Consider the following 26,732-nt stretch of genomic DNA (forward strand, 5'->3'; position numbering starts at 1 on the left):
AATGCTCTCATCTCTAAGCTGTGCAACATTTTTTTACCTCCTGCACTAGAGAGAATGCCATGATTTTGTTTCCTCAAAGAAAATGTACTTCTTTGTGGGTTCTATGGGGCAACTACAATTGAATATTGCAAACACTATTGCAGTTTAAATCCAGAGAGAGAGGGAGAGCAAATATACAACAAATTATATATTAAATGACACTTATACACTGTTCCCAAGGTTCCACTCAATCAATGAGGTGCTAGTACAGGACTTTATTGGAGGACTCTTCTACTTGTACTGTTGCAGTAGTTCTGCAACATTTGGTCCGAAATAAAACCTAAATAAAAAAATGCAAAATAGATGTAAATGCATAACAGAACTTCCACTGTAATGAATTTAGCCCTTTGTCCCCTCCTAAATACACAGTTAAAAACTCTGCTACCTTACTTGATGTGAAAACATCCTAATCCTTATATCTAGCAACTGCAGTTCTTCTCCTCTCCTGCTCTTCCTCCCTTTCTGAACTCACCTAGTAAGAACAATCCGTTCTTTAGGGTTTCCTCACCCACTGGATGAAACCAGTCAATCACAGGAGTTACATAAGCATTATGGTGTCCCTTTGCCACCCTCACCTATAGTTATTCCATGGCAGGCAGATGCAGAGAAGATGGTGGAGCTGTCACAGACCTTACCTATGAGTGGGGAACCACTGCAAAATGATCTGATCCAGACATTTTCATATGGATGCGCTGGTGACTTGTGTCCCATGAATGCCTTCATTGGAGGCTTAGCTGCCCAAGAGGTACTGAAGGTGAGTAGCAGGTCCTTGTAAGAATGGATGGCTTTGTGAGTTATTTGGAAGACACTTCCCAAGGTGGTGGAACAACTTTTCTTTTTTTACTCAGGACATGAAGTTTCACTTTAAGAAGGAACCACATTCCAGCAGTTCATAAGATTAGGAGCACAGGTTGAGGTCAGGGCACATTAAGGAAGCAGGATCAGAAGTAATTCTTATTTACTTTACCCTCTTCCACATTATAAAAAGTCCAGCTAAAGTCTAGTCATGTCTCCTGAGGGATAAGTCCTAATGCAGTAGGTGCTGGCCTGCAAACCAGAGCTTAGTTCCAGCTTCTAAGCTATGAACAGTGTCTTATTTCAGAAGAAGTTTGCATCCAGCCCAGTTATGTAGATTCCCCATCCCAACCTTACAACAACCCTTTAAGTTGGTGTTGCTATCCCTCTTTACTACAGATGGGGTGGGGGAGGACTGAGGTTGGAAAAGAGAGTCACTTTCTTGAGGCTTAGTGAGTTCATGGCCACTTCACTACAGCAGCCACTGCCTATGTCCATTGGGCAGATGGCAAGAGAACAGTATTTCACTTTGCAGTGTAGGCAGTGTTCAAGAAAAAATATAGCACCCTCCACATCAGCTGCAGGTGAGTCTCTGGTCACAGACACTGATAGAAGATTTCAGGATTTTAACATTTCATCCCATCTGCAAACCTGTAGCACTCCTTGCTTTAGTTATTCTACAACTGACTAATGCATATGGAATTATTTTTAACACTTAGAAGTAGTGCTCCAAAATTATTGCTATTATTACTATTACGATAATTCCTTTTCCTCCTGTTAAGTAAGAGTCTGAAGCTTTCCAAGGACAGACTTCCTATTAGTTATAATGAGTCAGACTCAAGAAGAAACAATTTGGGTTTTTTTTTTCCAGAAAGGTTCATGCCCCATTTCCCTCTATGTCACCATTGAACTTTAGGTACTTACCTGCCCTCTTTAAACCAATCTAGCTGGTTTTGGTTTGGATTTTCCAGTTCAGATTGTCAGCTGAACATTTTGAAAAATGGATTCAAGATTAAGCAACTTGAAATTAATGCAGATATGATTCAATTAATATCTAGTTTTTGTCTGCTTCCCCCAGTCTGTGGAAATTACCTGCCAGAAGAGATATGACACCTGAAAATGCTGACGACATTTAAAACAACATTAAAGACATATCTCTTCTGGCAGGCCTACCCAGTCAATTTTAAATCATGACTTTTTAGTTTTGTATTTTAAATAATATACTCATATGAGTGTATTTTAATGGTTTTATAGTATTGGATTTTAACTGTTGGCTTTATGTTCTCTCTCTCTCTCTCTCTTTTAATTGTGTTTTTATTTTAACATATTGTACACTGCCTCAAGCCTTGAGGAGAGGTGGGAAAGAAATAAAATGTTGTTGTTGTTGTTAGTTTTGCAGTGGTTATTGCTTAGAATCTTCCAATTCAAAAGGAGAAAATCTTCTCATTCAGAAGAGCTGCTTCAGATTTAATGCTAACGTAGGTGTGGTCATATACACACCTGTGATGTGTGGGAAAGTTCCCAAACTCACCTCAGGCTTGAGCCTCATACAAGCATTATTCATGTGTGTGGGAATCTCCTAGTTGTTAAAGAGATGTGCTCTGGAGCCACCCTCTGACTTGGGAACACTGTCTGGACCAAGGAACAGGTTTATACTCAAGTAGCTGCCCGTATGTAGGTTTCCGTTTGATTTGGGTACTAGTATGATTAGGTCAGGAGTCCCAGTCATTTGAAAGCTTTCTTGTGAGTTCATGCATACACACCTTCCCAACAGAAGGCTGTTTTTGCAAGTGGACATCTGTTGGCAAGGTCAGGCACCCTGGAGAATGCCAGGGCTGGAGCCTTGCTCCTCAATAATTGTACAGTTCTTGCTTCATGTGGGTAATGTGTGCAGGGAACATTTGTCAGACACATGTTGTTTTAAAAATTTTATTGTAAATTTAAAAAAAATTATCTTGTGAACCACCTTGGATCCCTTTCTGGGAAAAAGGTGGCCAAAATGAAATAAATAAATAATTAAAAAATTAAAAATGTCTAATGGTTCAGTCCCACGTACACATATTAATGAAACACAGAGTCTCATTGACCTCCACAGTTTTCTCTCTCTTCAGAAATATGGGAGTACACTGTTAGACAAGCATCTAACTATTGCCCCTTGCCAGAGGTGTGCCTTCAGACATCATTAGAAATTCAACTCAGAGCTGCCAGCAGGCTTAAGGGGCTCTAGATAACATCTCCTCTGTGGCCTCTTTTCTCTGTCAATACAGGATTGCCAGAAGGAAAACTGGAGATGACTCCTGTACTTTTAGTCATTGTGTAGAATTGGCTGTATGACAAGCAATACTTACTGAAACCCCCTCTTCTACTCAACCATAGGTACTCAAGGCCTGTGCAGTTTTCAACTTGGCAATTCTGGTCAATAAACCCTAGTGGGCTTATCTGACTGCAGTGACAGCACCCCCAGGCATCACTGAGCCCTTGCATGTAGACACCTTTTTAATTTCACACAGTTTGCAGAATGATGTTAGGTCAGGATGGTGGCTAGAATCAACAACAAGGTGCTGCTCAAAAGGGGAGTTTTGAAAAAAAAAAGGCAGGGAAAGGATACCAGGTGTTGTTGCTAGACCTATTCATTTTTGGGCTATTTGTGTCACTGCATAATGTCTGAAGGGAAACAGCAAAATTTTCAGTTAAACACTGTCACTTGTGGGTTTCCCTTCTGCAAGTTGTTTCTTCAGACATGATATTGCAAATGTAAAACATGAACACATCTGGTGCTCATGCATCCATTTCAAATAATATCTCTTCTACAACTTGTTCAACTGCATCACAGAATTTGCTGTAGTTATTTGTTGTCAAGTTGACTGTGACTTATGATCCTATGAATGGGAGACCTTAAAGACACCAGCTTATTAAAATAGGTATCATATATTTTCTGACATGCATGGGAAGGTAATTTTAATAGTGACCATAATTTCCTTCAAACATGTTCCTACTTGTATTAACATTACAATAATTTAAAGAAACTTGTACTGTATTGTTAAGTGTCTTACACTTTAATGTTGCGTAACATAAAATATAAGCATAACAAAATGTACAGCTTGATTTTCAGGAAGGCTGCTTCCTTCTTGTGTTCCATTTCTCACCCATATGTAGTTATTTCTTTAATCTCAGTTTTGTTCATTGACTATACAGAGGAGTGGCAATCCATTATTTGGACAAGATTCTAATATACAAACAGTTGTTGTTGTCCAAGTCGTTTTTTGACTTCTTTTCATTCACTGATGGTACTACCATTTTATCAAAGGTCCACTAGATGGCATCTTAGCCTTGGAGACTTTCTCTTGACTAGGCTGTGAGTCTAGATAGATAAAAAGTCTCGGTTTGTTCCTCTGGTAAGGTTTCTGATTTTATTTTAGAAATCCATTTGACATTTTCATCATCCCAAAGTATTTCCTGTGAACTCCCAGCATTACCAGAGACCTTTTGTTCCCACCCCTCAAGTCATTTATTTTTAACCTAGTGGTTTCTAAAATGAAATAAACCAGTTAATGTTTGCCTGTTTGGTCAAGTAATAGGAGAGAACAAAGGAAAAATTCTTTTTCAAGGATCTGGTATTTAGGTAGAGTGTTTACCTACACATCTATGCATCACAATGGCCAAAAGTGTGTGTGTGTGAGAGAGAGAGAGAGAATGCATACAGTAATTGCAAAAGAGGACTCTGTTCTGCATACAGTTTGCATGTGCTGATTTGTTATTAAGTGACTTCAAGACAATTCTAATTTATGGTGACCCTATTGTAGGGTATGTGGGTTTTTTGTTTGTTTTTGGCAAGATTTATTAAGAGGGAGTTTGCTATTGCCTTCCTATGACATTGAGAGAGAGAGAGAGAGAGTGACTTGCCCAAGGTCAACCAGTGTATTTCTGTAGCTGAGCAAGGATTTGAATCCTGGTTGTCTGGAGTTGTAATCTAACACTCAAACCACTACACCACACTGGCTTTCCCTCATATAGCAGCATACTTAGACGAAGTGCATAATTACAAATGAAAGATGTCGATGTCAGAATCCCTTAAAAATGTTTCTTCTGAGCAACTACTCAACAAAAACCTGGTCTAGAAGCACCCTAAGATCTCAGCCCCTATGTACAATATGTGAAATGCTAATACCTGAGAGAATTGATGAAGCTATTATAGAACACTTTGGCACATGTTGACTACAGAAAAACAGAGTGTTGCTGGTAATCCAATAGCTCCCAGTCTGGTCCTGAATAGTAACTAATTGCTAGATATCTCATAGCATAGGTTAGGCAATATCTTAACCTGTTATTTTCTGATGTGAGATACCTGATTCTCAAGGGATGTTTAATGTAGAATGAGCTGAAGGACATATGGATTGCCAAACAGTCTTGCAGTTCCACAGACCCAGCTGAAAACAGGAGAAAGCTACAAGACAACATGAACACTGAGATCTCTGTTGCATTATCTTAAGGAAAATCCATGGCAGGATGTGATGTTAAATCAAAGTGAGAATGACAAATATGGCACTTTAAAGACTGTTTACAGCTATACCTCATTTAATGAAGTTCATAAGTTCCTGGAAATTACAGAAATGACATGGAAAGAACAGGAATAGGTTTCTGCCCCCCCAAAAGAATAGCACTTCATCATATTTCAGTAGACTTTCTATTCAGAATGAACAATATGCATGCATGAAATGAAACAACCAAGTCAAGTAAGCTTTGCATAAGTAAGCAAAAACATTTCAAACCTTCTAAAGACCATTTTGATGCTTATAAAATGCTTCCAATGATGACTTTTCTTTCACTATTCTCCATTTTTGTTATGATTTCCACATTGATGGACAAACTTATAAATCTGTAGGGGTTTTTTTGGGGGGCTTGTTGTTGTTTTTTTTTACATGCGGCTGGTAGCTAATGGGGCAGGCTTCTACAGTTTCCCCTTTTCTCAATAAGAGACTTTGGAGATAGCTGCTGTTTACTTTGTCTGGAAATGGACCCAGCTGCAATAGGATTGTCTAGAGTAGAATACTGCTATTACTCAACTCAAACTTTGTTTGTTGGATTGTTAACTAAGGACATGCTTCTGCGACCTAATATCAAAAATCTTGTGTTTGTCCAGCCATCTTTGCATCTTCCCAATACTAATGCAGCTAAAAGATGTCAAGCTATACAGACGTTGGGGATGAAATGGGGGCTGGATTAGTATAAATAGCATTTGTAAAAAGGAGCTTTCTCCCCAAAGGCTTTGTTAATTGGGGTATACCTGTATTTATTAATTATAAATATTTATATTCCAGCCTATAGTGTGAGGTCTCAGGGTAGGATATTAAGGCTCAGTAGCTCAGCCAAGGAAAAAGAGGATTGGTATGACTATCCCATGAGTCTTTTGTGACCCTGTAAAATATAATAATCCAATCTAAAATGTGTAGTGTGTCTTGAGCAGAAAACAGAAATGAGCATGAGGGTGTCTGGGTGAAAGGATGGAGTGCTTTTTCCTCAGACCATCCCCAAGGCTCTTCATGCACTTTGTACTTTCTGTTATAGACAAAGAGATGAAGAAAGGGCTTTGCACTTGCATTGAGGAATTGTGTGTGTTTGCAGTGCAACATTACTAGTCAGTATTGAGGCCTTCAGGGCTCAAAAGGCTGAGCACTCCTGTTTAGAAGATGGCCTGGGCACACTTTCCTTTTTGTTCTGCCTACAGGCTGCCTCAGGGAAGTTCACCCCTCTGGACCAGTGGCTGTATTTTGATGCCTATGAGTGCCTCCCTGAAGATGTACAGCTGACAGCAGAAGATTGTGCTCCAGTGAGTAATTGTGTGGTTCGTATTTTTCCAGTGCACAGTTAGAGTATAGGATCACCACCCTGTTACCCCCCCCTTTTTTTTTTTAACTTAGAAGGAAGTAAGATAATGCTGGTATGCTTGCTTCTCTTTACTGGATCTGAATCTACTGTATTTCTCTGTGTTACCTTGTGGTGGGCCATCACTTTAAATCCCTATGGGTTGCTGGAGAACCATCCCTCCCACTCCCTCAGTCTCTCTCTATGCTACTAGATGGGACATCGATAAAGAGACTAAACTAAGGAACAAGCCTTCTGCCATAGACCTGTTTGAAGCATTCTTGTTGGATATCTAATATCTAATATCATACGCTGTTCTTTGACAGTGTGACAGCCGCTATGATGGGCAGGTTGCTGTCTTTGGGATCGACTTCCAGAAACGGCTTGGGAAGCAAAAATATTTTATGGTGAGTAAGCAGGCTAAATAATGGGGTGCAGGGAAGATATTTCATGGAGAATCAGATGAAACAAAAATCTTGCTGTTTTGAATGCAGGAGATGCTCTACCACAAGTCAGGTTGTGTATTCCTCACAATGGTGTAAAGTTTTTAAAAGCACATGCACATCATTCTTTTGATTTACCAGTATCTACTGGCTCACAGTCTGGTTATCCTGACAGCATAATATAAGCAGGATAGTGAGAGCCTGGGCAGCAAAGTGATGCTATGGAGGACACTGTTAATGAGGAAGAGAAAACCAGCATGTCATGGATTTGCCAAAAGTTAAAAGGGAAATTCCTTCCCTGGTCCAGTCTCCACTGTACCTTATTTCCTGTTGCTGCGTATCAGTAGTGCAGTTTTAAGACAGTATTTCTTAAACTGCCCTTTCCTCCATCTAAAGATTCTGTTACATTTCATATTGATTTGAAGTTTTATGCAGTGGATCAGCAAGTACTTGTCTGTCAATTCTCCTTCTGTTGGGTTGATTTTAGAATCTCCAATATTTGTGGTTAGAGCATGTTTTACTCCTCCCAGTTTGCATTTGTAGCCTGCAATCTATGGTGATCCCTGGCTGAAGATAATGGATGCTGTAATCTAGCAGTTCTGGAAATGGCCAGATTGGGAAAATATGGGGTATTTCATGTCAATTTAGCTGTAGTTTTTCCAAATGCCCTTCATAGGCCTGCAAGTTAAAACTGAAACTCAACGAGATTGCTTTTTTTGCTAGTTGATGATAGTTGATTAACTTGCGTGTTGATGTGAGATTGTAAAGTCAAAGGCTTTCATGGCCAGCATCCATAGTTTTTTGTGGGTTTTTCGGGCTATGTGGCCATGTTCTAGCAGAGTTTCTTTCTGACGTTTCGCCAGCATCTGTGGTTGGCATCATCAGAGAATGCTTTGCCTGGAAAAAGTTGGTTGTATATATACTGTGAATGCAGGAGTGATTTGCATGTGTATTGTTCTTTGTTAATGGCCGGCCTCAGGCTGGGAGGCTAATACAAAAGCAGATATTAATCCTTTTTTGCATTAGCCTCCCAGCCTGAGGCCGGCCATTAACACAGAACAATACACATGCAAATCACTCCTGCATTCACAGTATATATACAACCAACTTTTTCCAGGCAAAGCATTCTCTGAAGATGCCAACCACAGATGCTGGCGAAACGTCAGAAAGAAACTCTTCTAGGACATGGCCACATAGCCCGAAAAACCCACAAAAAACTATGTTGTGAGATTGGTTTGACTTTCATTTTAGTGCTTCTTTTTCAACTGTTCTACGGCAGAGGGAGTGTTGACTGCTTTAGCCTGAAAGGTGAAGACTGATTTTTACATGATGAGTAACTGACCTAGATTTGTTCTGCAGCTGTTATTGGAGTTTCTTTGTAAATACATTTGCTACCACAACTGCTGAGAGAGAAATCTGGAAAGATGGCATCCCAGCTACTGTAGTCAATTGTTAAAGGTGGTCTCTAAAATTTTATCACCTCTACTATTCAGTAATGATGCAAAGAGTAATAACAGTAATTATTTGGAGTTGTAGCCGGGGTATCACCTACTATAGGCCTGAATATATAGAACCTATGGGAAATTGAGAATGGTTCCATTGTTAGTGAGGTTTTGTTACCCATTGCTTGAGGGTGTATTTGAAAACATACAGAACAGATCTATCACCACCATGGGGAACCCCCATGAGCTTCATCCAGCCCATGGGCTAGAGCAGTGATGGCGAACCTATGGCACGAGTGCCAGAGGTGGCACTCAGAGCCCTCTCTGTGGGCACATGTGCCGTCATCCCAGCACAGAGTTTGCCAGAGTTTGTTATTAGAAAGCCAGAGGGACATGGCACTTTGTAATAAATAAATTGGTTTTGGGTTACAGTTTGGGCACTCGGCCTCTAAAAGGTTCACCATCACTGGGCTAGAGGTTTCCTGTCAGGCCCATGAGCACCTACTTATCTTCAGTCAGGGGGTTAAAGATGAGAAGCTGTTTAAAGCCATGGAAGCTGTTGCATGGAATGAATTGAATTCTGGTTTGCAGTGCAGGACCTTGTTGTTATGGGACTAACTTCTGAATACACATAAACAGAACTGAACTGTATTTTATAATGTTTGGTGGGAAAAATTTAAACATGATGAAGAATTTCATCTGGCCCTATCTACTTATTTTTGCCTCCACTATTGTCTTTGGTAGCTTTGGTAGCTTTTGAGACCCTTCCTAAATTGGAAGACAGTCCAAGGCCAAAGAGGTTCTCCACCTCTGGCTCAGAGAGTGCTTTTCATCAGTCTGCATCTCTCTCTCTCTCTTTCTCTGTTTCTCTGTCTCTCTGTTTTGTTTCTATTAGTGGAGCGAGAATAAACTACACTGGTGCCTCGGGATACGAAATGATCGGGTTACGAAATTTCCGGGATACGAAAAAGTTGGATTGGCAAAAACTGTTTCGGGTTACGAAATATTTTTCGGGTTACGAAATTCATTTCGGCGCGAAATTCAAATGCTGCAAAGTGCAGCTATAGGCTTTCCAGTGCTAACGGAAAGCCTTTTCGGGTTACGAAATTTTCGGGTTACGAAAGGAATGGTGGAACGAATTAATTTTGTAACCCGAGGCACCAGTGTATGCAAATTGTTTGCATTTATGCAATAGAGCTAGCTTGCATTTTTTTTTCCAATTTGCTTAATATGTTTAAGTTTTCTGGATGCAATATTTGGAAACTGGGGACAGATATGAACAGTCATTATAGATATTTAATTAATGCATACACTCTAAATTGATCAACATTTTCAGTGCTCCACACCCACATTTTCTGGATAGTCTTCTTTAAATATTTCATGACATACTCATCATTAGGATGTACATAATTTATACTTGCAAAGTGAATCTGTGTGTTCTGATTCATTTAGTGCCTCTTCTCAAATATGGTAGAATTTGAATATGTCCTCTTGTTCGTCTGTACATCCCACACATTGCAAAACATTTCTCGAGTTCAAACTTCTATGTCATTCATTTTGGTAGAGGTGAGAGCATGGTGAGGTCACTAGTGTTCAACAAGCAGTGTGTTGCTGAGTCATATACTGGTAATCCTGAACTTCACAACAGTTTCAAAAAAAATTGGTAGATAGTTGATTTATAAGATAAAAGAGGGTTGGGTTGATGTTACATCCTGGTTTTACTCCTTTTTCTTGTTTGAAGGACTCATATTGTTCTTTATATGTTACACACATTTGATGAATTGGCACAAAGATCTGATGAGCTTCTGTGTTTTCCTTCCAGTGCTTGTTTTGCAGCAAAAATAAAGTTTAGTTTAGACTGCCAACCACATGGAGTCCAATGTACTGAGGTCAAATGTTTTCCCATTTTTACATGCTTTGGCTAACAAACATCCATATATTATCAAATAGCTCACTTTCCATTAAGGGATGTCTCATAATGTGATTTCCACTCCCATCTCCAGAACTGCATTATTAAAATATTGTTTTCAGTTTTCAGATGCTGTTCCTAATGCCTCTAGCAGCCTCTGTAATTTCAGTGCATACTGTTTAGAAAGCTACAGTTATAATTCCATCTGTCTTTGGGTCTCTTCGAAGCTAACATTTTTGTGCCAAGAGGGGAAAGAACACATAGAAAACATTATTCCAGAGATAAAGCCATGATGTAGGTTTTCTAGGGGAAAATCCAAATAGGATCTTGTATCCAATCATGGGTGTGGTGGGGGGCAGAACCTATGTGTAAGTTTCTACCTGCCTTCTGCATGGAAAGGTGTCCACAGCTTTTGCACAGAGCAAAGTATATATGAACCAGCTACCCATAACTGAGGAGGAATCTTCTCATGCACTTTCCTCCCCTACCATGGCATATTGGACACTATCTTGGATCAAGCCTACACTTATTTTTATGACCAACTTCCTCAGGTGGGAGCAGGCGCCATTGGCTGTGAGCTCCTGAAGAATTTTGCAATGATGGGCTTGGCTGCTGGAGAGGGTGGGAACCTCACTGTGACAGACATGGATACCATTGAATACTCCAATCTCAACAGGCAATTCCTCTTTCAACCACAGGATGTGTCTGTAAGTAGAGATGAAGGTGAGAAAGAAGTTTGGGAATGGAAAGGAGATAATTTCTCTGATATTCATTCAGGGAATGAATATCAGTGCAAGACAGAAACATATCAAGCCTATTCCTTATATTAAAGAGGGGAATCTAGATTTTGGAGATTATCGCACTGGCTGTCTTTTTCCGATCTGGGCACGGGCTGAGAGCAGGCTCGGACTGTGTCTTATTGCACAGCTCCATGCCCAGATCAGAACCATCCCGTATTTGTCATGTCCTTAGCTAAAAACATTTCTTTTCTGTTCTTAGCAAAATAATGGGAGACTTTCCGATTGGCAATGGGATGATTCCAATCTGGGCACGGAGCTGTGTGATAACACATGATCCCAGCCTGGTCTCAGCCGATGTCCAGATTGGGGGGGAAAGCAGTGCAACAATCTCCCTAGTCTTGGCTTCTGTCTGGTGCCCTGACCAATGGTTCTTGCAATAACCAACAGACTACAGTGGACCATTGGTATCTGCTGGGGTCTGATTCTGTGACCCCTCATGGATACCAAAATGTATCTATGTTCGAATCCCATCAAATACAATGGTTAGTAAAATGGTGTCCCTTATATAAAATGGCAAAATCAACATTTGCTTTTTGGAATTTGTGTGTGTGTGTGTGTGTGTGTGTGTGTGTGTGTGTATGTGTATATATATATATATATATATATATATATATATATATATATATATTGAAGCTGTGGATGTTTGAATCCATGGATAAAGAATCCCTGGATATGGAGGGCTGACTGTATTAATTTTTCCCCCCTTTCCCAGATCCCTTTAATAAAATCTCCTTTGTCCATTACAGAAGCTGAAGTCAGAGGTGGCAACAACTGCTGTAAAATTCATGAATCCCAATATGAATGTGGTAGCAGAGCAGAATCAGGTTGGGCCTGAAACAGAGCATTTCTATGGAGATGACTTCTACCTTGGTCTGGATGGCGTAGTCAATGCCCTAGACACCTTTCATGCCAGTGAGTGCTTCAAAAAGAATGCCCAAGGCTCTAGGGTTATTGTTGATGTTGTTATCCCCATAATACAGATGGGAAGGGTGAGAGAGAATGTCTTGTTTAAGGCTGCATAGAGAATACAGGGCAGAGATCAAATTTAAACCAGATTCTGATTTGTAGTGCAGTTGCATGCATGTTTATTTTGAGGTAAGTTTCACTATGTTCTGCATAGCTTACTCCCAAGTACCTGCATTACCACTTCCTTACTGCAGTTTATTCTCATACAATACAATCCTATGCATGTCTACTCAAAAGTAAGCCCTTCTGAGTTCATGGGGGGTTTACTTCCAGACTACAATCTTAGCCTCTGTTCAGCAACATGTTGTCCATATTCTCAAACTGAATAAATCTGAAACGTGTTTTTTTAAAGTCAGTTTGATTTTTGTTATGGGGATTTTTTGGTAGCATGGCTAGAACAAACCTTGGCACAAACTTATTTTGGACTACAACTTCCAGGAAAGAGTAACTTCCTCAAGTTATGAGCTCTGAGCAGTCAATGGTGAACATTAGGAATGGTGGGATGCTGCAAGGAAGAAGAGTGTTTGTGCAAGACATGTGCATACACAAACACACACAAGCTGTAGCTCATGACTAAAGGAAGGACAAGGAAATGTAAGAGACACTTGTTGGCTAGTGGACATTTTGCTAGTAGCCTATGTATCATGACCAAAAACACATGAACACATTTTTGATTTTTTCCTCCTCTCCATGAATATAAAGTGAACTTTTGAGAGGAACTGAGATACCCAGAAACATTTGGAAAGTTCCTGGGGGAATGTGTCAAATAAGTCTTACATTGTTGATTGAATTATGAATTGAGGAGAGACCAAGCAAGGGTCAAGAAGACTTGCATAAATAGGGCTGCTCCTACTTATTGTTGGAAGGATCAAAGGCTTCTCAGTTCAGATCTGATGCTCACTCATAAAATACAGAAGGTCCCATGAGTCCCTGGGCAAGATTTCCATCCAGCCATAAACTCCTCCTCCCTTGTGACCTTAGACAAGCAGTTTTTTCTCCCCACTCCCCAGTACTATGACGGTGATATAACTGACCTACCCTATATAGTTGTTGTAAGGAGTGATAAAACACTGTGCGCTTTGAATGCTTAGGAAGTAGTGCTTATCACTACCAAGCATATATGATACCGCATTCTTCAGTATGGAGTCAGACAGCCAAATGCACACTGAGTAAGAGATCTGAACTGGCACTATTTTCTGCTATCTACATCTGTTTGTTTTTTTTTTCAAAAAAATTAAACTATAGCTGAAAAGAAGGCTAGAAAGGCAGCTACCACAAAAACAGGAGGCACTGGTCCACACAAACAAGATAGTTGTCTTTGATTTATATACTACTGATCATTGTCAGTGGTCTCCCTTTCTCTCATCTCAGTTCCCTCTATCCACATGTAGCTAGCTTATTCTGTATTGAATCGTGTCTTCTTTGACAGGATATTCCATCTAAGCATTAGGAAGAACTTGACTGTAAGGGCTGTTTAACAGTGGAATAGACTGGCATGGAGAGTGATAGACTCCCCCTTTGGAGAGTTTTAAACAGAAGTTGGATAGGCATTGTTCAGAAGTACTTTGGTGGTTTATTCCTGCATGGCAGAGGGTTAGAGTATGTAAACAGCCCTTGCAGTCTCTTTCAAAGGTAAGATCCTATGATGTGATCCATTTCCATTCTGTACAGAGGCTTCTGTTCACTAGCATCTGAAGGGTAATGGCTTCAGAAAGCTTCAGATTATTACTGCTAAGACTCAGGGCCTACCTATCATCAGACAGACTAAGGTAACCATCTCAGGCAGCAGATACAAGGAGAGGGGCAGTAGCAAACCCTCAACTAGAGTTTCAGGACTGAAAACTGAAGAGGGCTCCTGTTGAAATTCCTTCTTATTTACAACAATTAAAGGGACAGACACCCTCACCATTCTGGCAAACCTATCTTCAACTGTTCCTCTTGATCGCACAGATCATTCCCTTTTGCTGGAGAATAGAGCTTTGTGTGTGCCATGGTCTGGATTGCACCTTCTAAACTAGCCTCTTGCTCTCAAGATCAGCAGAGGATCCTATCCCATTTGCCTGTTCAATTTGATTCTGCATGTGGAAGAGAGTGGGATATCACTTTGTCTTTTGCCTCAAGTTGTCCATGTTGTTAACAGTTGCAGCTCACATTTGCACTCCTCCTGGGTAATTTCCCCCCCCAAAGGTCAAGTCCCCAGGATGGGAGCAATTACATTATTAGGAAATCACAGTGGGCTTACTTGTTCCTCTCTCTCCACCCCTTGTTTCTCTGCAGGAGTGTATGTGGCCAAAAGGTGTGTGCAGTACCTGAAACCACTGATCGATTCTGGAACTCACGGTACCAATGGGCACGTTCAGGTCATTTTGCCCTTTCTAACACAACTATATGGCCAAGCTCAGGATGTGGATGAGAAAGAGCATCCTCTCTGTACTCTACGCCATTTCCCTAGCACCATCCAGCATGCCATACAGGTAGGAGTGCCTCTGTTCTTCATCATGCTAGTGCCAGCTGTACCTTTAGGCAGAATGAGTTAGCTACTTCAGGTGGCAGATGCTGGGAGGTGGCAAGAAGGCATTGGAGTAGAGAGCTGAGGCCTGCACTACACCCTCATCACAAGCTGGTCTGCTGAAGGAGGCCAACTCTATAGTTTTTTATGGTTTTTTTGGGCTATGTGTCCATGTTCTGGAAGAGTTTATTCCAGACCTTTCTCCAGCAGCTGTGGATGACATTTTCAGAGAATGTTGGTATGGAAGTGAGTGGGGTATATATACTGTATAACCCTAGATTGAGAGGAAGCGATTTGCATATTAATCTGTGTGTTGGTCTGTTGTTGAATGGCAAGGCCTCTGAGTGTCTATTTAATTGGTGATCTGTTGTCTTCTGGGAAACCCGCCTAACCCTGGATGGTATACTACTGCTGATTTTTCTGGCTGTCCCAGTCTGCAGTGTCTCTCGTGTTCCTTGATTTGTGTTTCAACACTGCATTTGATGGTTCTTATGTAGACTTGTCCACATCTGTACGGTATGCAGTAAACTCCTGCAGCCGTGAGAGGGTCTCTCCTGTCTTTTGCTGAGCACAGCATTTTCTGGATTTTCTTGGTCAGTTTGTAGATCATTTGGAAGTTGCGTTTTCTCACTAGGTTCCCTATTCTGTCTGTGACCCTGTCTGGCCAACTCTGTCCCACAGCCAGCACTGAAGAAAGGTTTGACTGTCAGTCCAGTTACCTTTTGAACATGGAATGGGAAGGTGCCTTGTCCTTCACTTCTTGGGCTGGCCTTGCATACTGATCTTTAGTCTTTCAGCTGCAGGCAATAGTCTGCCTGCCAAGACCTGACTTTTTCTCCAGCTGGTCCATCCCAAAAGAAAACTGCTTCATTTTCAGCTGCCAAGTAGGACTCATCTTAGGCTCCTTGCCTGCCTCTCCCCCACACCTATCTTCATTTACTTTTTCCAGGCAGCTGCATTGAGGGCCAGAGTTGTCAGCAATGTTGATGGCAGGATATGGGGTCCAGCTGTTTCATCAATAAACCTAGCCAAAATCCTTCACCCTGTGTAGAACTTCAGCTGCTGCTTCCCTTTCTGGGGCAGGGACAGAAGAGGAGCATACCTTCCTTTCTTACAATCCTGGGTGTCTTTGGGATGTTGCTGGGCCTGTTGTGTAGCATCAGTCCTTGGAAATTGCAGAAGTCAGAGCTTGTCTTTAGAGAATTGTCTTCCACAGCCAGAATATGTCCTAGACCCGAGGAAGAAAAGGAGACAAGATGATATCTTCTTTCTTTCTTTCTTTCTTTCTTTCTTTCTTCCTTCCTTCCTTCCTTCCTTCCTTCCTTCCTTCCTTCCTTATCAATCATCCTACTGTTTCTTCAATCCTGGGACTCAAGGCAACTCCCCCTCCATGAAAGGATAGCAAGAAAGTTATCAGTCTAGTCTCTAGAAGGGATTTCCAGAGTTTCTGAGCAGCCACCAAGAACTTCTTTTCCTCTGTTCCCACCAAATGTATTGGTGAGAGGGATGGGACAGAGAGAAGGCCCTCCCTGAAAATTTCAAAACATGTGAGTACAAACTGGAGAAAACAGTACTTCAGATGGCCTGGACCTGGGCCACATGGGGCTTCATTAGTCATAACCAGTACTTTGAATTATATATGAAAACAGACAAGCAGCCAGTGCACCTGGTGGAAAGAAGGAATTGCATAGTTCCTGAAATCATACTTTGGCCATATCATGAGAAGACATGACTCACTAGAAAAAACAATAATGCTTGGTAAGGTGGAAGGCAGTAGGAAAAGAGAAAGACCACATTCCAGATGGATAGATTCAGTCCAGGAACCTATGGCCCTCCATCTGCAAGACCCGAGTAGGACTGTTGGAAGTCTCTCATTCATAAGGTCACCATAAGCAGAAATAAACTTGACAACAGTTAACAACAAGTCTAATAAAATCTGGAATAATAGACTAGTGTGGAAGTGGAATAAAAACCATACTTTGAGGTTGCAGTCAGGGTCATCTTTACTTAGCCGCAAGCCCCACTGAACACAGAGGGCTTCACTCTATGTAATGGGTCTTCTCATGATCCCATTGACCAAAGTTTCTCTCGCCCTCTCTGTCTCTTACAGTGGGCCAGAGATCAGTTTGAAGGTCTTTTCAAGATAACAGCAGAGAACACCTACAAATTCCTGAAGTAAGTGTGGGAGGGCAGGAACTTGACTGAGATGCAGGTTACAGGTAAAATATAAAGGCATGGTGTGAATGGGCAGCACTGGGAGTAAAATGGGCTTGATGAATAATTATCTGTGTGGAGAAGCAGAGAGAGTGGAAAATCTCCTAGAATAATAAATGTGTCCATCTCTGACCCATGGGTTGCATCTAGGATAGCATATTAGAAATGTTTGGAGGCAGCCTCCACTCCTATCTCTGTGTATATGGAAATAGCAGGGGGGGCACATATCAGTCTTAACTGAATCTACTGATTCACAGGAGAATGAGCCCTATTCTCAGTTCTTCTGTTGGCAGTAATGCGCCAGTCTGAGAGAAGGGCAAAGGTCCCTACTTAGAATGAGAAGGTTTACAACGCAGATTCACTCAGTGATCTTGGGGCTGGTCTGTTTGACTCTCATCCAGATCTTGGGAGGGGAAATGGGATATGCTGTTCCTTCAGGGATGGGTGTTATGGGCCCTGATGTTGACTCTGACTGATGGTGAACCTACCATGGGTTGTCTTGTCAAGATATTTTTAGAGGGGATTTGCTACTGCCTTCCTCTGAAGCCAAGAGAGTGTGATTTACCCGAGGTTTCCCAGTGGGTTTCCATGACTGAGCAGGGATTTGAACTCTGCTCCTCTGGAGTCCTAGTCAGATACAAACCCCTTACACCATACTGTGTTCTTTGTCTCCCACAAATCCAAGGAAACATGATATATTAATATACCTAATACTTCAGTTGCCTGCTCTTACCCAAGACTTTTCTTCATTTCTGCCCCCTGCTTTTAACCTTTACTTTTAAGATTCGAAACAGCACTTGTCCCCTCTCCCCCCTCTCCCAAATTGCTTTCAGTTTTTAATGGGAAGATATGAGTTCAGGGTTCCTGGGAGAAGCCACCTGACCCCAGGGCTCCCCCTGTGGAATGGGGCCAAGAATGTTACATCTTTTGGATGACATAGCAGGACCTTTTGTGTCAGTGTCCCAAGACCACGTGAGGTCCAAATGTGCTTCCATTTCCTGATTCATCCCTCTGCCCCATGAACCCCATGTAAGAAATGTGAAAACCATTTATATGAGTTAGCCTTTGGAAATGGCTTAACACGCTGTTTCTCCCTCTGTTTAGAAACGCATCAGAATAATTATCAAAATAACAAAAATCTTCCTTTAATTCAACCACAGCCTAGGTCCCCTCTTATGTCCACAGGGATCCCGGTTTCTTTGAGACCCAAGAAGGGAAGGCTTTGGAGACACTCGAGAGAATGCACTGCAGCCTTCAGGAAAAGCCGGACAGCTGCGGGGACTGTGTGATCTGGGCCCGGAGACTTTGGGAGCGCCTTTTCTCCCATGATATCCAGCAGCTGCTGCACAACTTTCCACCTGAATATGTGAGACATAACCTGAATCTTCTGTAGAAACCTTGTCTTTCCCCCAGTCATTTTAAAGCTTCGTGTCTGCTGCTTTTCTTTTCACACATTCCATTTCTCTGTTATAATCACTCAACACTGTCTCTGAGAGTTGGATTCCAGATGTCTCAAATCAAATGCATCAGACTTTGTTCATAGATGTTTAATATGAGGTCTTCAAACTAAGAACATTATCACATGAGGCTTCTAAAATTAAAGCTAGAGAATACTGTCTTTGGGTATACTTATTACATAATGTTGTCTCTTTCTCTTGTTGCTACTTTGCCTTTAAAGTGTTGCTAGAGCATTTTCATTGGCAAGGAAACTCGTAAATAAGCTCCCAATATCACTACTTTCCCATTAGTCCTCAGGTGCAATACATCCCTTCTGCTCCTGTTCTAATATTGGACAGTCATGTCATGTCAGTAGCCATGATTCTCTTCTTCTTCCTTGCTATTCCCAAGCAGACTGTTTTCCTTTTTTTTTCTGTTTCATTTGTTTTCTACTTTTTAAATTAAATTTTATTACCATAACTCTGCAATTGCAATAAAAATAAAAAACCATGAAAGTATTGGCATTATTAGGGTTGGTATCACAGTGTGGTAACTCCTGGTGTTATCCCCTGTTCACCGCCTCCCATACTACACCATACAGAATCCTTAGTAATGTTTTTTTGTACTAATGTACAACATAAATAAAAATTCCTATATATCTCTGAATGCAGTGGCAATAGTTGTGACATAAACAACTAGCAAAATTAAAGTTACACCTTTAAATTACCATATTACACACCACAGCACAAGTGTATTAACATATACATAGTTTTATGTGGCTAAAGTGAAAATTTGAGAAGAAGTGATGTTTTTAAAGAGTTTGCTTTTAAATAAATACTTTTTCAAAAAAATTATTTTACTTTAAAATTTAAAATGTATTTCTTTAAAAAACACCTGGGCTTCTCCTTTCTCCTCCCCCTTTCTCCTGCCCCACTCACACCATCTCTTAAGTCTTATAAATTGACACATGCGACTGCCATAGCCTGTTTCTGCCCAAACACAGATGTTTGGGGAGCAGTGGTATCACCCTTTCATAGGGTGTCACCTGATGTGGCTTGCACCCACAGTCCCTAGTGATGCCCCTGCCTGAAAGGCAGGGTGGGTAAGGCATAAAGCAGGTTAAGGAGGACATGCAGAAGAAAGTATGTGGAAAAATCGATTGCAAAAACAGCACTTGTGTACTATTCCAGAGAAGTGCAATAATGAATGCACCCTAACCAGTATGCTGCTGTTTCCTTAAATAACGTGATTGTGGCAAGACAGGAAGTATGTGTAATAATATTCTAAGTAGTGATCTTCCCACTGTCCCTCTTTCAGTAAAGCACATACTTGTCCCCCATCCACTAATAACTTTAACATATATAATTTACTCTAGACTTGATAGTCCTTCTGTTTCTTATATAGAAATTTCTTATAGAACGTCAGCAGGTCCCTTATTGGCTCTCCAAGTTACCTGATTTCACTGAACTAACTAACTAACTGCAATTGCTCTTCCAGCTACTGTCACCATTATATAGTAGACTGAAGTTCCCATTATCTTGCAGCAAACAAAAACAAACAAACAGCTTTATTTATATATCGCTTCATACTGAACTAACAGTGTCTAAGCGGTTTACAGCTGTAAGCTAATTCCTGCCAAGAATCTGGGTATTCATTTTAGTGACCTCGGAGGGATGCAAGTCTGAGTGAAGTTTGAGCCCTTTTGCTAGTATTGAACTCGCTGGGTTGATGGGGATTGTAGTGCAACAAAACCTGAAGGGCTGCATGTTTTCCCCTTCATTCCTGCAGTATGTGATTTTGCAATTCCACAAGCCCTGTTGAGAGCACAGAATCAGCAAATAAAATAGACAGTGTGAGCATTGTCACAGTTATGGGAGAGCACATGCTATGAAGAAGGATGATTGCCCCCAGTTTTGTAAGATTCAAAGATTTTTTTAGCCAGAAAGATCTGAAAAAATGAGATAACTTGCAATAAATTGTTAAGGAGATACTAATATTAAATATGAGTTCAAGATAACTGTTCTTTCATCTTCCCATGTTACATCCCTGTTGGGATGCAGGGAGTGCTCTCTCTGGCTTACTGTATCGATTTGTTGTAATGTGTATTTGTCATGGCCTTTGGCTAAAACAATAAAGTTCATTGATTTATATAAGAAAGGACGGGCTAGGGTCACCTCTTGTCCTTAGTCCTTCCTGTTCCTCCTGGTTTGTGTACACAGACCTTTGACAATGCCATGGCCTCAGCTGCAAGCTCACCAGTACTTTAGCAGAAGTCAGATTTCCTTTCTTTTCCTTGCTCAGTCCGATAATGATACTGTTTTGAGTCCTAATGCTTGTCCTTTGGATGCCAAGGCAATTACTCCCCCCATTTATGTAATTAGTGTTCATTTCCTTTGGTCTTTAATTTGCACTATAATACAGGTCAATGACTTGCCAGCTATAGTCATAGTGCCTGTTGGTAACAGTCTCTGCTTATATAATAATTACAGCTTAGAAATACTACTCTTTACACTACAGCTCCCAGAATCCTCCATCCAGCATGGCCCCTGGGACCTCTGGCCCCCCAAAAGTATCTTTTTCAAACTCTGGTAGTAATTTTGTTGGACTCCACTGTATTTTTTCCTTGAGTGTCTTGGTGAAGCTGAATTATATGGTTATGGAATATGAATGATGACAGGTACCACATTTGTGTTCCTTTGTGAATCTCGTACTTTTGACTGAACTCTGAAAAACTATCTATATATGCCTCTTTTCTTGGTCTATGACGACTTCTTTTTTCCCTGGCTGCATGCTTGGTCTCCTGTTGCCAGTACTTCACACTGCAGGAACATTTGGCCTTTTTCCAGCCCTTGGCTAGTGAAGTTTCTTTCCTTGAACTTCTTTCCTCGTAACCCATGTTACTTCCTGACTGATCTCAACTGCTTTTATCCCCAGAAGACAAGCTCTGGGCTTCCTTTCTGGTCAGGGCCAAAGCGATGTCCACGGCAACTGGATTTTGATTGCAAAAATGTAAGTGGGAGTTCAGTTTGGGAACAGGGGATTCTGGGGTGGGACACACAGGAACATGAAAGAGAGGTCAGAGAAATTGCTATACTATGCTGGCTACCTCCTAGTTTTCCTGTTAAACAAATGGACATGTGTACATTTGCACAAATGAAAATTGTTAAATGTATAGAAATCACATCTTATTTTTTTATTGTTGCCTAGAACTGGTGGGAAGAATTTATTCACCTGACAGCTGTTTATGATAGTAGACAGCACAATAGTTAAGGTAGTCCAAAAAGCACTAATTGATTAAAGGAGAGATTGGCTCTGACTAGTTCATTTCAGTTTTGCCCTGTTAAAAGAGTGCATTTTTGAGAATTGGGTTGCAACTACTCTAGGATTCATACGGTACCTCTGGCCTGCAAGAGTTTTAAATCCATTAAATGCAGTTGCAGTCCTGATTGGGGGGGCTGGACAGCTTTGTGACGGGGAAAGTGGATCAGGAGTGGGGCCAGATTTCTGATCCATGTGCTTGGGGTGGGAAGGGAGAGATGTGAGCTGCCTCAAATGATGGTGCGATTTGCTCACATCCCCTGATGTCATCTGACCCAGTGAGTACTGTGGGAAGGAGGGTGGTTTCCCATCTTGGCTGTATAGGATGAGCACTGATTTCAGATCGGATGGGAAGGAGACTCAGTTTCCTAAGGGATAGCCTGCCACTGCCAATGTCTGCAAAGAGCAAGATATTGGTCTACAGTGGGAGAAAGTTGCTGAACCTAGGTTCTGTGTTTTTACAGGACACACACAAGAACTTCATTTTGTCAGCCAGTCGCCTCTTTGCCCAAATGCACAGGTTACCTGTCAGTGAGGACATATCTACTGCCCTCCAAGTACTCCCTGACCTGCATCTCCAATCTTTCCAGCCACATGAGGGAGTGCATATTCCACTCACTGACCAAGAGATGCAGAAACCAAGGAGTGCTTCTGGTAAGAAGTCCAGGAAATCTGCTGAAAGTCTAATATCTCACCTGTCCCAATACTCTACCAGGAAAGTCCTACACAGAATGAAGTTATTGCCTTAGGCAGCAGGTGATGGGAGGTTTCCTTCTGAGTTCTGTCTGTTCTTCTCTGATGTAGGAGAGTGCTGTGTAGGCCCTGTCCCGGGCCTCCTTAACTAGGCTACTTCTTCAAGTACAGTGGAAAATGCTAGTCCATAACCAGTGTTAAATTACAATTCATTTGCTTGTCAAGTTGGGTTTTCTACATGGACTGGGAAGGGGCTACCATCGTGTCCATCAGCTCCAGCCACAAAATGTCTTGGACCAGCCCCAGCCATCACATCTGTGAAAGGATGTTGCTAGCATGTCTGATTTTAAGGATCCACACGTCTTAAGCCCTGAATAAGTAGATTGTTTACTACTCCTTGTGTAGCTCAAATGGGTTTATGCAAAGCTGGGTGTCCAATTATGTCTTTTAGATCAGGTGAAGCTAGCTGAGCTGAAGCAGGAATTGACAGAGCTAAGGCAAGAAATGATGAAGCATAGCGACTTCACCTCTGACATCATGACACCCATTCACTTTGAGAAGGTAGAAACATACCTGTATGAGTCTGTCATGTTTTGAATGTTCCTTTGGGGTTCCAGAATTGCAAAGAAGAAATAGCCGAGCCTTGAAAGTTATTATTATTTGGGTGGTGGGTCCAGGTCCCAGAATCTCCCACCAGTCATAGTGACTGGGGAATTTTGGGATTTGTAATCTAAAAAGTATTTTTTCCAAGCTCTTTCTGGAAGAGCTCTTCTGGGAGGAAGCTGTACCAAAACACTTCAATTAATTTCAATTTAGATCAATTTTACTTTCTTGAAATGACTCATAGACCAATTATCCAATGCTGCTGTAAAGGGAAAATATATCTAACTGTAAATTTCTTCCAGCCCCTTTCTGAATCTGTGATTTTTAAAAAAAATATATTTATTTTCATGTGATTTTCTTCTAAATATGCATCTTTTTGCTAGTATTAACATATCAGTTGCACACTTTTCTCTTATGTATAATTTTTGCATGTTCCCCAAATGCTTGTCTTTCTTTTTTGATTTGAACACCCCATTGCAAAATTTGGAAACATTTCACTGTATAACTGCTTGTGTGTAGGCTCAGGATGCAACAGTTAGGTAAATTCACATTAAAACTGAACTGAATGCATTTCTCTCGCAGGCTTATTATTTTCCAAGATAAGTATGATCTATAGGAGCAGGCTGAGATGTCATTCAGTTTGACTTTAGTGATTGATCTTCTGAATAAAGGAAGCTGCCTTGTGCTGAGTCAAACCAATGCTGTGTTATTCTAGTGTCTGCCCTGGGTAACATTAACTCTCCAGAGTCTTGTACTGGAGACATTTTGGGCTTGCTTCCTGAAATCTTTAAAAGCACTAAAATTGGAGAATAACAAGCATAAAACCAGAGGTCTTCATATTATGTGGGGTCTTAAACATATGTATATATACATGGGTGTGCGCAAACACAGAAATACATTTTAAGGGGCATCTTAAACTTGATATATCTTGATATATCAGCAGAGATAGAAACTATTTAAAATCAATATAAACTGGGATTTTTATAATGCAAAAGGACAACTTAATTCAATTTATTTTTAGTTTAAGTGGTTGATTTTATCTGGAATTTCAGCATTAACTTAATTTCATCAATAAAAAATAAAAAAATATTATTAATGCAATTAAGTGGGTGAGAGTGATAAAAAGCTAAGAAAGTTTACACTTCTCAGCTGGTTCTTCATCCAAAGCCTAGTTCTGTAGGAGTTTTGCATAACTAGCTCTTGTTTATTGTTAGTTCATTGGGGAGAGAATTAGAAGGTTTAGATAACATGATCCAAACATGTAGATTAAAGAAAGTGAGGGGCGTGAGTGAGATGAGGAAGGAGCAAGAGAAAGCAAGAAGAATATTTGATAGGGTGGATGAGAAGTTGTGTTTTCAAAGATTAATGCAATCAGAATTCAGGACGGGAGAGGTCATATGTTGCGTGGCATTTTTTAGCTTCATCCTGGCAATGTGTTTAGTGCAGACATTGAAGCTAAATTTATATAGCAATTTAAGATAATCATAATAGTGAATTCTTTCATTCAACCATAAATGTAATTGAAAATTGGTTAGCTTATTGATGATTAACCAAATGCATTTACCCCTTTCTCCCAAATTTCCTATGTCTAGACCTTAAGAGAGCATTTGCTCTACCACTAAGCTATGTCCCTTCCTCTCTCTACTTATATATGCAAGGCTGTTTTATTCAGCTAAAATGACGCTGATAGCTGGATGATATTTTGGGTACGTTGAGTTGTGTTGGGAAGTGGGCCCACTTTTGCTCCACAGCTGCTGCTCCTTGAAGTTGTTGCACACAGAGAGCACTTGTCAGTCAAACTGCAAGATGCAATGTGGGAATTTTACAAGGATTATATTCCAATATGTCATCAACTGCCAGGATTCAGGCCCAGATTTTAGTTAAGGTGGAATATTTTCCATATATTTGAGTTTCAGTTGAAACCTGCTGACAGATAGTTGTAATAGAAGTCTTGTTTGGAGGGGACGTTTCTGTTACTTTGACCTTTTAACATTCTTCAAGCTACATGTGTCTGAACCTTTGCGCTGGTTTTGTCTAGGTATATGTTTAGAATTTAATACAGTAGTTACTGTCACAGGTTTCTTGGTAGCATGAATGCCACTCTTGAAAATGTGGGCATGATCCAGCCCAGGTATTGTTATTATTATTATGGACCAAAGGGCCAGGATCTTGATTCAGGGGAAAAATGCCTATAATTTATTTATTTTCAAAGTGATTTATGGAATTTCTCACCACTTTAAAAGAGTAAAAAGTGGCTGAAAATTGCATTTAAAAATTCCTTTAAAAAACAAAAACAAATTGAGGCACGCATCCTCCGATACAGGTGTAGCCAAGGGTTCGTTTAGGGGAATCTTTATTATTATTGTTATTAGCTCAAATATTGCAAGAGGAGGGCCTGCTACGACAGCCCTTGCTGAATCGTCTCCCGATATGTATACGGAGTAGACCAGGGGGTTCCAATAACTAGAGCTGAGACAGACTTCTAGAATTAATAACCAATTTATTTATAAGGGGAAAAACACATACGATTCACTAGCATACACACACACATACAAGGCTCAGGAAAAACATAGGTTAGCATGGAATAGGATTTTAGGCATCACTGGGGTGATACTTACCAGAATGTAGACTCCCTCCAGGAATCCAAATGGAATATGATGAGGATGGCATGAGGCTCAGCCATGGAATGACTGGCCAGGAATCAGGAGCCAGGAGCCAGGTCAGGGTTCAAGGGGACAGAGCTTCCCCCTGAAATCCAGACTGGCCCAGTGAACAGGCAAATCTGACGATATTTATAGGCAAAATCTTGCTTCTGGCAAAGGTGCTTGATGGTGAGAACAAAGGTGTTTAATTACTTTCTTTTCACCTGGATGTCCCTGCCTGATTGTCTTAGTGGTCTTAAGCTGCTTGGACAACAGACCATGGGAGGGGGCAAGAGCCTCAGGCAAGGCAAATATTTGCTCTTCCTGGTCCTATGATAATCCCTTTTATGCGACTCTCTAGATATGATGATGTGGGTGCCCCTCAAGGGTGTGTGTGCATGTCCTCATGCCTTGCTAGTAATGGAGGACAGGCTGCTAGAGTTCATCTAGGGGTCATTCTAGTTAGAGAGGGAGAGAGGGGGAGGGAAATTGTCCCAAATGGCAGCACGCATGCACATGCGCCGCCATTGGGGAGAATTTCCCCAGATTTGCCATGCGTGTATGCTTAAATCCGCGCATGGCAAATCCGCGTATAAGGAGGGCCCACTGTACAAGCATTTAACCACTGCACCACCAGGGCTTTGAGAAGGTGTTGGCATCTGTGGCCTTTATCACACATGAGACTGGAACTCAAATCCAGAGCCAATTCGAATTGAAGTGGAAGCAGAATCAATTTGAATCCAAGGCAATTCACGTGATGAATTATCACACGTGAAGAACGAAATTGTGGTAATTCCTGAGTCAAAGCGGAGTGAGTGCACATTAAATTATCACACCGGTACATACCATGCAGATTCAACGATTCGAATTGGGACCCTTGCGCATGCTCAGTGGGGCTCTGAACACATCGTGAACCTTTGCATTTGGAGCCACTACCTGGTTCCAGTTTCATGTGAATACTAGACTCATGTGAATGATGGCTTCACATTTCTTCCTTCCTTCTATTTTCCCATCCCTGGCAGCAAATCCAAATGGGTCCTCTGTGTCAGAACCCTCATCC

At 41.0% G+C, this 26,732-nt stretch overlaps 1 protein-coding gene across 1 annotated transcript in view; it reads left to right on the forward strand.

Annotated features, from left to right (window-relative positions):
* Window positions 1-26,732, forward strand: part of UBA7 (ubiquitin like modifier activating enzyme 7) — a 65,198-nt gene that overhangs the window by 16,827 nt on the left and 21,639 nt on the right. Inside the window, exons 10-20 of the mRNA XM_042454339.1 lie at window positions 635-793; window positions 6,560-6,661; window positions 7,023-7,103; window positions 11,042-11,197; window positions 12,037-12,202; window positions 14,534-14,730; window positions 16,876-16,940; window positions 18,165-18,345; window positions 21,351-21,425; window positions 22,199-22,388; window positions 22,879-22,988. Coding sequence (XP_042310273.1) covers window positions 635-793; window positions 6,560-6,661; window positions 7,023-7,103; window positions 11,042-11,197; window positions 12,037-12,202; window positions 14,534-14,730; window positions 16,876-16,940; window positions 18,165-18,345; window positions 21,351-21,425; window positions 22,199-22,388; window positions 22,879-22,988 — 1,482 coding nt within the window. The remainder of the gene's footprint in view (window positions 1-634; window positions 794-6,559; window positions 6,662-7,022; window positions 7,104-11,041; window positions 11,198-12,036; window positions 12,203-14,533; window positions 14,731-16,875; window positions 16,941-18,164; window positions 18,346-21,350; window positions 21,426-22,198; window positions 22,389-22,878; window positions 22,989-26,732) is intronic.

The sequence above is a fragment of the Sceloporus undulatus genome, chromosome 2 (assembly GCF_019175285.1).
Source record: "Sceloporus undulatus isolate JIND9_A2432 ecotype Alabama chromosome 2, SceUnd_v1.1, whole genome shotgun sequence".
Classification (NCBI taxonomy): domain Eukaryota; kingdom Metazoa; phylum Chordata; class Lepidosauria; order Squamata; family Phrynosomatidae; genus Sceloporus; species Sceloporus undulatus.